The sequence below is a fragment of the Dysidea avara genome, chromosome 11 (genome assembly GCF_963678975.1).
Source record: "Dysidea avara chromosome 11, odDysAvar1.4, whole genome shotgun sequence".
Classification (NCBI taxonomy): domain Eukaryota; kingdom Metazoa; phylum Porifera; class Demospongiae; order Dictyoceratida; family Dysideidae; genus Dysidea; species Dysidea avara.
Window position 1 is genome coordinate 22454682 of NC_089282.1, and position 10568 is coordinate 22465249.

The 10568-nt window shown below is 36.9% G+C and overlaps 1 protein-coding gene across 18 annotated transcripts in view; it reads left to right on the top strand.

The window, feature by feature from the left end:
• Nucleotides 1-10568, top strand: part of LOC136238262 (uncharacterized) — a 100823-nt gene that overhangs the window by 15574 nt on the left and 74681 nt on the right. For 17 of the 18 annotated variants that reach the window (XR_010692880.1, XR_010692885.1, XR_010692887.1 and 14 more), the window contains exons 8-9: nt 388-405; nt 1737-1799. Coding sequence is in view for 1 of the 18 variants with exons in the window: in XM_066028622.1 (XP_065884694.1) it covers nt 388-405; nt 1737-1799; nt 1862-2133 (353 nt within the window). In the remaining 17 variants the exon portion in view is untranslated. Of the gene's footprint in view, nt 1-387; nt 406-1736; nt 1800-1861; nt 2255-10568 lie in introns of those variants that run through there. The other variant, XM_066028622.1, reaches the window with a different exon arrangement.

Genomic DNA, 10568 nt, shown 5'->3' on the forward strand with positions numbered 1-10568 from the left:
GGTTTTCATATCCCAGGAAACCCCCCTCCCTATGCCCTTAGCTGCATGACGGAAGTAAAGATTCATTTGGTGTTTGTGGTGACCAGGTTTGAAAAGTTGGTCTTCCACAAACACCCAGTTTGTAAACTGAAACACCATAACTTGTTTAAAATTTAGCCATCTATTTTCACATGTTATACGTAGTTTACTTTTGACAAAATAGTAATGTCCATAATTATGATGTGTTAGGAAGTTTCAGTGGGTTTTGTAGTTGTTGCTGCATTTCTCCTACTTGTATTCAAAAGTCCTGTTATTCTTAGAGTTGCAAGTATATAGATAGAGCTTGGGAGCTGTTCATATTATGTGTTTGCAATAATTATTATTGACATTCAATGTTTTTACCTGTAGGTGGAGCTGACGAACCAGGTATGTACAGTAACATGCACTTTAAATAAGTTGGAAAATATGAATATAATTATATGCTGTTCCAATGAAAAAGTAACTATACTATTGTCAAGAACCATGGTAGTGAGTTGTATGGCTAAGAAGATAAAAGCACACGCCTCTAATAAAAAGCGCAAACCACTACTGTGGGTTATTTACATATAGGAACAGTTTTGCAATCCCCATTGCAATTCACGTGAGGTTTATCCTTGTCAACACCTCAGCTCATGGATGTACAACAAGCTTCAACTCGATATCAGCTATAAACTATACTTGTATTCATACAGGACACTTACCCAATATGTATAAGGAGAATCAGTGCCTAGGTTGTCAGATGATTCTTTTTTGTCACACCCATCCAGCCCATTAGCCATTATTTTCTTCATCCCTGAATCTGGGTTATAAAGCCATATCATTAGATAATCTATTTCAGATGTCCTCCTGTTGCTATCAACATAGTTTCACGATACATGCATGGTACCAGCTGCTTTGGCAGATTTACTGTTAAGTTGGTAATTCGTAATCCTTGCAATAACTTTGAATAAGACTACCTGGACACAATTGACATTATAATATGAATGCACTGTGAAAACATGATGATTGTAAGAGTACGAATTCTAAATCTTCTCAACATGGATACTCTGATAGAGAAATCCACCATTCTAACAAGTAGCCAACTGCTTTACAGAACATCATACCCACATGTTTTTTATAAGTTGCCACTTAATTTCTCTAAGTGGCTACTTAATTTCTCTACAACAACAGCTACACAACTACAATAGTTTTTCATATCTAAATTTTTCTGGGGAATCTCCCCTAGACTACCACGAATGACTTAATGTCTGTTGCTTTACTGTGTAACTTTCATAGCCAACTCACTTACCTTTTTCCACTACCTCTGTTTTAGAGGCTCCAACTTGGGGAACTTCATTGGGATGAAGATTGGTTAGCTACCAAATTGACAGAGCCCAGCCCCTTTAAAAAGTTGTGAATGAATTAATTGGCATTAGCTCCATTTTTTAGTTGCTCCTTTGATTTTACAACTATTTAAGACTTGATCTTTTTAAGGGGGCACACTTTTTCATGGCTACTTTGATGTATTACACTACTACACCCTCACCCTCAGTCATCGGAAGTTTACTGTTGATAAACCCCTCATCTTTGGCTCACGGTTTATCAACAGTATATTTCCTCAACTTTGGACTTGGGGTGTTTATATTATAAGTGCAATACACCTCAAAACCATCTTTATTTACGTATTACTAAAACACATTTACATTTAGAGGTATTTTCATTTAATTTTTTTTAATCAGATTCTTCTGCTCCACGTAATGGTGATGTGTGTGCTGCTTTACAAAATTCTACTAGATTTGATAGTAAGAATATAAATATTAATTTTTACAACTGACAATGTCTTGTTAATGTGATGTGTTTCTAGATCCATTACGTTGCCATGCAAGTGACTTTTGTCGTCTTGTGGATCGAACTTCACTGGCCCCTATGCTGTATTCCAAAGGACTGTTGACTATAAGAGACATTGAAACTCTAAGTCTCCCAACTATGATTGACAGTGACAAGCTGAGCCATCTGCTAACAAAACTAACCAAGTTGAATAAGGATGATTTTAACACTTTCATGGATTGCTTGAAGCTTGCTGAAGAACATAGAGGACATGTAGAGTTATATAAAATTTTAGCTAAGGAGCTATAGTTCACCATGTATGAGCAAACAAACTGTACAGTGCATAGAATTTATGTTCACTTGTAGCTCATACATAATTATGTGTGTATATTTCTTTATATGCATACACACTGTGTATCACAAAATAACATTCAGTGTATATAATTATGTGATCAGCACTGTGAAAACCAGTTTTGTAGCCTTTCCAGAAGTCTAAATTTTACACTTCATATTTTTTTCTGTGTGGTCTGTTAAAGTGCTACTGAAGACACGATACAGCACAATGGTCTGTTAAAGTGTCAAGCTAGCAAGTAAATTCAGTGTAAAGTTTTGTTTTCTTAAAACAATTTGATTCAGAAAGGCTATAAGACAGGTTTTTTGCAGAGCTGGTCACATATCATGCTGAGGTTGTATAGCAGAAATTAAGCTACTTTTTCATGGGACATTTTTTCCACCTCCACACCCAAAGGAAGAAAGAAAAGTCACTAAACAATGCATATTGTGCAATGCATAGAGGTTAAGGTTGCCAAACATATCAGCAACTTATGTAGCACAAACTGCATATTATATCTTCTAACCTCAACACCATCAAACTTGATCACTACCACAACAGATAGATTTTCTGTTTCAGTTTTCAGTATGAATTAACTTATGCATGGTAAGATTACTTTCATGCAAAAATTTATGCATTAACGATCACCATAAACCATTTACTGCTAGCACAAAATTTGTTTGCAGATTTTACATGCATAGTAATACTCTGCCTAGTATCCGACAATAATAAGATGATTATCAACATGACAAAACACAAAAGACATTAATAAATTAAGTTGTGGGCTCCACTTGCTCTTACTGTCCCCAACCCCATGATTTCTCTCGGCAGCCTTGTTTCCTTTTATCTTTAATTACTTAGTCATCTTGTCTTCTTCTTTCATGTAAAATTATATGGAGAAACAGTACGTGGAAATGAAAAACTGGAAATGAAGAATGGAAATGGTCAAATCTTCATACAGCTATATTTACACTAAAGTAAAACCCTTGCATAGTGGCCACCTCTTAAAGACCACCTCTCTCTTTATTACCTACAGCCATCTGTCTATGAAACTCATTGCCAGAGAACATTGCAACCCTAACCGACTTAAGTACTTTTAGTTATAAACTTGATATGCATTTACATTCAACTTGAGTCTTACATAGTGTAAATTAAATTAAAATACAAAGACCACATAGTTATGTCCTGTGAAGTGTACATGTGGCCAGTATTCACAGGGGGAAGGTTGTCATATCCATGGGATCTGCCTATGTGTCATGATTCTGTTTGCTTTCATGGCTTAGAGTTCAGGTAACCATATAGGTGGCTACTAAGACAGGTCCCGCTGCATACACTGTATAGTTGTAGTGTTCTCGGGGTATGGTCATGTCCTTGCTTGGAGATGCTCGATATTATGGCCCAAAAATGACTGGCTTAGATCATTTTATTTTTATATTTTAGTGCTTGAGAGCATCAAAGTGTCATGCTGAGAGCTAGCTCCAGCCATTGGAATACTGTCAAAGAGTATTCCTTCAATCCTTCAATAACTGTCACTCTTCTTTGGCCCCCTATGTTGTCATGAACAAGTCCAAGTTACTGTGCTACTGTTTGATAAACTATATATCACTAGTTATGACAATTATCACAGTCATCACTATATAGCTATCAAAGCTGCACAGTGGAATCTGAAACATACAACAAACATTCTGAAGGGTCTCTTGAGGTCTGGAGGCATTGCGGTTCAGCTGTATATAGACCCAATACATGGTGACATAATAGTAATACTCTATATGCTCAAACAGGATTAGGTGTACATTTCAATATTCACTGTAACACCACAAAATCAGTGTGTGTCAAATTTTAAGAATCTACAATTCTTGATAATTATGTAACAAAATCTCTATTAACAAACACCAAATAATGGGCACCCTTTAATCATGTGTAATATTTCATGGTCACATCATAGTTGCATTGCCTAGGTAACCTCTGTGTGAACAGACAATCAATGAGTTGCTGTTGCCTTGCATTGAATACTGTACATGGAGTTGCATTCAAATAATGGTTCAAGCTTCTGTGTCTTAAAGTTGCCTCTCCACATATTTTTCTTTTGCTTTTAACTTATATAAAAATGTTAAACATATACATGCAGCCATACACTCTCCATATAAAGGCAAGTAACCATGTCTCAGTTCCAAGGTGATGTACTGTTATAATAATTAATTGGTTGCACTATATTAGGACTAAGAATATTTCCTCCTAGTAGTACAGGCATTTTACGAAGAATGTTGGGTCAACCTCACTAATTGCAACAAAAGTAAACTCAACAGATTTTGTTTCCTTATTATGTCCTCAATGACAGAAAAATAGTCCTAAGAAATCCTCGTGGGGAACAGTATGAAAATCGCTGAAATAAAAATATAATTTTTTTTCTCCTTAATGCATGGTTAGACCTTTTATGGTGTTTATTGTCATATCTCAGCTAGGATACTACTTATATCAAAACTTCATCATATACTATAAAAACTCTTGCAAGACACATCATTTGGTACTAAAATTATCATTAGGGACCCGCCGATTATGCTGGCATAATTTTGAGCATAATTGGTACCTAAAAGCATTGAGCATAATGCCAGCATAATAGGTTAAATATTTGCACGATAGTATAAATTCTTGCTGGAAAAATGACAATTGCAAATAAGATCGATATACTCTAATAGAGCAGTCAGTAACTCTAATAGAACAATCATCAAACTGACTGTTTTATTAGAGTATATCGATCTTTTCTCTTATATGCAGCAAGAATTTATTATTTATGCTCCAGCCACTCCTTTTTTTTCTATACAGTGTTAAACTAGTAGCAAAGCATATGAACTAAGGCATGAACATTGAGCATGATCGAGCATAATAGGTAAATATTGAGCATTAATTTAAGCATAATAGGTGAATTTTTGAGCAGTGCAGCATAGCATAATAGGTAAAATTATGAGCATAATCGGCGGGTCCCTAATTATCATCTTAAGACAAAGTAAACAGAAGTTACATATTCTGGATTTGCTTGATTTTCTATTCTTTATGCATGTTTTGCAACTGTAGCTATTCTAGAAATGCGTTTGCATGCATACAGAGTAGTATAGTGTACATGAGAGCATTCAACTGGAAGGAGAAAGGACATAGGCGGCTCCATGATTTTTGGTGACTGGTTTCTGATTAAGACGACAAGAGCATAGATAAACTTTTGGTGAAGACCAAAAACAGAAAATATAACTGCCTGCTGAGAATAACTGCCTCATCTAACTATATATTAATACCACTGATAAAGCACATAAAATTTTTTATTTATAGCTACATAGCTTGCTACACTGCTACTCTGAATACTGTGACTGCTTTATTAGAGTGATTGACTGCTCTATTAGAGTATCTCAATCTGAATGTGACCAGTTTCCAGAAACTTCAGAAACCCCCTGGAGCCACCCACCCCTGAAGGATATGTCATGGACATGTGAAATATCATGTCTACCAATGAGAATTATGAGGCCCAACAGTATAGTGCATAAACAAATGTACTGCATTTGTTCAATGGTTCGAATGGTGCATTATTCGAATGACATAAGCAAAGTTCGAATTTTGTACATGCAAAACCTGGTTGTATTAGCAGGGGCGGATCTAGGATTTATAAAAGGGGGGGGGCTAACTCAAGGTACTAATCTCTTGGGTAGAGGTGTGCAAAGCTTCCCAGCTTGCGAAGCATGCTGGAACTAGGGGGGTCTGGGGGCATGCCCCCCCAGGAAATTTTTGAAAAATAGATGCTAAAATACTGCAATTTGGAGACATTTCCACATAAAATTCATAATATTTTCTGCCTGTAGATATTTTATATACTGCCTTTAGATTATAGGTATGGCTCTCTGAAGCATTTTGTTAATGGAAAAGTTTGGGTAGGTACAGACAACCAAGTACATGATGCACCCTCTCACAATTGCACAACACTGAATAGGTGCATGTTAGAATAATAATGCTGAAAGTGGAAAATTTTGGAATTTGAACAATACAAGATTGAATCTGAGAGCCTTTTCAATGGAAATTGTGTACCTGAATTAAGTATTGCCATACATATTAACTACACAAGTAGATGAATGAAGCCCTTTAAACAAACCAATTCACTTCAGTGTATGTATAGGTGCAGGAAAAAATCCATAACAGAAGTAACTATATGCTTCCAGTGAATGTTTTATTAGAGTAGTTAGCTGACTGCTCTATTAGAGTATCTCGATCTTGTACACCTGAAATGCTGATTCGGGTCCTTGTTGCATAAACTTTAGCATAAATCCTAATACCTTGGAAAGATGTTTATAAGTGATCATATAATTATGCTAAGACAAAATTTCATTATAATACTCAGTATATTGATCAAGTAAAGCCTAAAAGTGAAGGGGGAGCTTCAGCCCCCAAAGCCCCCCCCCCCCCCCCCCCTAGATCCGCCCCTGATTAGTGAGCAGAAGACTGTAAGAATCTGACTGCTCATCACGCCATGAATAATTTTCGCAATGGACAGTTATTATGTACTTGAGACACTAGAAAGTAATGGAAGGTGGTTGTACTAGGTGTCTGAAAAGTTAATTAGCTCGCGCCACAAGTGACCATGCCCACTGCTAATCGCGAAGTACATGTACAGTTGGGACAAGCTGCAGAGGAAGAATATTCTTGAGTTGTGTGCTACTATAAGGTCTTATAGCAGCAGCTACATCTTGTTTGTTTTCTCCAACTGCTATTAGGCCCCTATTTGGTGATTATTAGTTTCTCATCCAGCCTTTCTAATTATTATGATGCGGGCGGGCGGGTATTACCATTATGCCATTATTTTCACACTGATGTACAGACCTTGTCCAAATTGTCTTTCTTTCTTACTACAAACATTTCCTTCACCAGCTGATTCTACGTTTCGTGATCGCCAACTGTTTTTCGACAGTCAACTGAAAGCGAAGTCGATAGAACACGATTAGCTAGCTACAACTGGCACTGCAGCAATTTGCTAAAAAAAAAACAGTTCTCCTGGCGATATATAGCGAATTGTAGCGTTCATCAACAAAAAAAATTATAAGAGTTTGGCATCACGTGTTCTTCTGAGCATGCACAGAGTAAATAATGGCTTACCATGCGGTAGCTTGAGAAGGATGCGGGCGGTGGATGAGAAACTAATAATCACCGAATAGGGGCCTTATCTTGTTAAAAACAGTGTTAACGCGAGAAATTCCATTTCTAAAGGGAGCCAAAACAACAACTACTGAACTAGCTATTGTTTAATGGATTAAGCTACAATACACTCAAAATTATGCCACCTACATAATATGTACCTAACTGTAGCTATAGCTACGTACAATATTCATCAAAGCTTCAAATGTTGCATTCAAACCTTCAAAGCATAAAATCGACATTCGTTTAATATGCACTACAACAGTGTATGGTAATGCTGATGATAATATGAGAAGATTAGCTAACTAAAGCAAGACTTGAACCAGGGCAAATGCTGTTGATTGCAACATTTGGTGCCAAGACCTGGGAATGAACCAAGGACCTTTAAGTAAAGGTAGCCAAGTCGATCATTCAGACTAGTTCCAGCTCACCCAAATATTATCAATTCTTCTTTAAGCAATGGAGGTACAATTTATATTTTGTGCCATCTGCAAAACTACTGTAGACACAGGAGTTCCATGTTCTACTCTAACAGCTAAGGGTAGTGCCAGGAGTGACATTGTTCGTACTATGTCTGGGAAAGTAATACATCAGGAGTGTCGCCACAAATACTGTAACCCACAAAAGACAGCAATCAAGTAGAGCCAATGCCAAGCACAGATCTGCACTTTAGTCATCTGTTTCAAGACTAATTGTTTCTTTTGTGGTAGAACAGCTAGACTTGGGAGAAAAACACTCTGTTTGCTGCATAAGACTGCAAGAGGCCAAAGCTTGGATATCCTCAGGATGACAAGAGGGCAGAAAAAGTCTTGGAAGTTGCAAGCTGCCTTGAAGATAAAGATGATGAGCAAATCACAACCAACAATCGCATGAACCAAAACTGGCAGATACTGATTTTAAAGCTTACGGCTATATGCACATGAAGACAAAACTTCAAGAACACTTTGGAGAGAGGATAGTTCAGACCAAGATTAATGGTAAGCCAGATGCAATCACTTTCAGAACAACAGCAAGAGTGGTGCAACAAGACTACTACAGTTAACGGTATAACAGGAGAAAACAAAACACCGTAAAGGAGAAGATGAGAAACTTGTACCAGCTGCTGCAAGGAAGACATCAAAGTTATTGAAACATCCCCATGAAGTTTACTTTCTCTGCAATGACCTGAAGTCACAAGAAGCTGACATAGAGTATACCTATGTACCAGATACTCGAAGAAAGCTGGTGTAAAAGTGGCTTCAATTGGACAAGCAATGATGCATACCACTTTGGCAACCTGGGTCCTGCTAGCATCACTGCAGTTTGGGTTGGAAAGGCAGTTATAATATCACTTTGCATCACGATTCCTCATTCACTTCTTTCACCATCATGGGTTTTGCTGTTCCTACTAGGCCTGAGTCAAATATGCTCAAACGTTTGCCTAAAATGCTTTTAGGAATTTCCCAAACTTTTCACCTATTATGCTCTTCAGTGCTCCCATTATGCTTGCATTATGCTCTTACTTTAGCAACTTTTCTTACAATTATCTTAGAATATTTTAATCAGTGAATGCTCTATTAGAGTATTTCACTACAAAGTAACTGTTCTATTAGAGAGTATCAATCTAAGGAGCTATGTACAATGCATTTGAGTGCTGTATTACAGTTTGTAGTTTCTACTGACTACTCTATTAGGGAGTATCAATCTATTTTCAAGGAATTAAGTAAAGTTCCATAGTTTAAAATATCTACCTCATATGCTAGCATTGTGCTGGCATAGCACTCCAGCCTATTATGCTTTTTAATACTGGCATATTTGATGCAGGCCTGGTTCCTACCAAGAAGTGCAGAAGTTTGAGCATAATACTGCTCAACTCCATGGAACTGACATTCCCAACCTGGCAACAGAATTCGTCCAGTATGGAGCTGACAACATTAACCACAATGTCTGCACATTTTAACCACAATGTCTGCACATTGGATGGGCATAGCACCTTCCATGATATGGGCATGATTGCTGCTGTTACTCCTGAAACCGCCCAATCTCCAGAGCAAAGGCAGCCTCTCTCAACATTGCTATTGTTGGAAGAGTGCAGATATGCTTCCACAAGGAAGAAAGTCGAGGAATGTTGGTTGTGATCTACCAAAGTAAAAGCTCAGAACTGCTATGAAATCTTGATGTCTTGTGGAAAACATCCGTCATGTTTGGATCTGCTTGGTCAGAGATGATGTGGTTTGTACACCAGGGTCACCACCCAGGTAGGTACCTATTATGCCCATAATATACATGAATCCTAGTGAAAGTTCTGAATAAATTGAATAAATGGCATTTACTGTAGTGATATATATGTAATAGTTATACCATGGGCAAGAGTGCTTTGCCTGATATATACGCACAAGCCCGAGGGCCACAGGCCCGAGGGCGAGTACGTATATACAGGCAAAGCACGAGTGCCCATGGTATAACTAATATGTTCTACTTTAGCATGTAGACTCACCTAATTGGCAAAATCTTTAGTTGCCATACCCTTCGGAGCCAAGTAAGCTGTGATTGTGGGATTAAATTTTACCAAACAAACTGTGATTATGGGGTTCAATTTTAATACATCAAACAGTAGTTTGATTTTATTATTGCTAATATAGCAATTTTAAGAGACTAGTGTTAATTATGTTATTTTAATTGCTACATTTACAAAAGTAAAAAACAAACTACTGCTAATGTATTAAAATTGAATCCCACAATCACAGGTTGTTTGGCAGAATTCAATCCCACAATCACAGCTTGCTTGATTCCCTATATAAGATAATAACAGTAAAACATCAAAGAAATCTGAGGATTTCTGGATATAGTGTGCACGCCTATTAGGTATGCAATGTCTCAAGTTAACGAGATATACGCACTGGCAGTGTGTAACGAGATATACGCACTGCCTTAACGGGATATACACACTGCGTATATCTCGTTAACATTTTGAGTCAGTGCGATATGTGATATATATGCACTTGCTTCCTTTGATCTGAGGTGTGAAAGTGGTACATATATATATATATATATATATATATATATAACCTGGAAATATATTTTAATATATTGTTAATTATATATACTATTATAACTTGTCTATACATAGTCCCAGGATGATAATTTTAGCACAAAAAGATTTCTTTTTGCAAGAGCTTTTTAATTGGTATAAGTTTTGATACAAGTAGTATCCTAGCTGAGATATAACAATAAACACCATAAAAGGTCTAACCGTTAAAGAGTG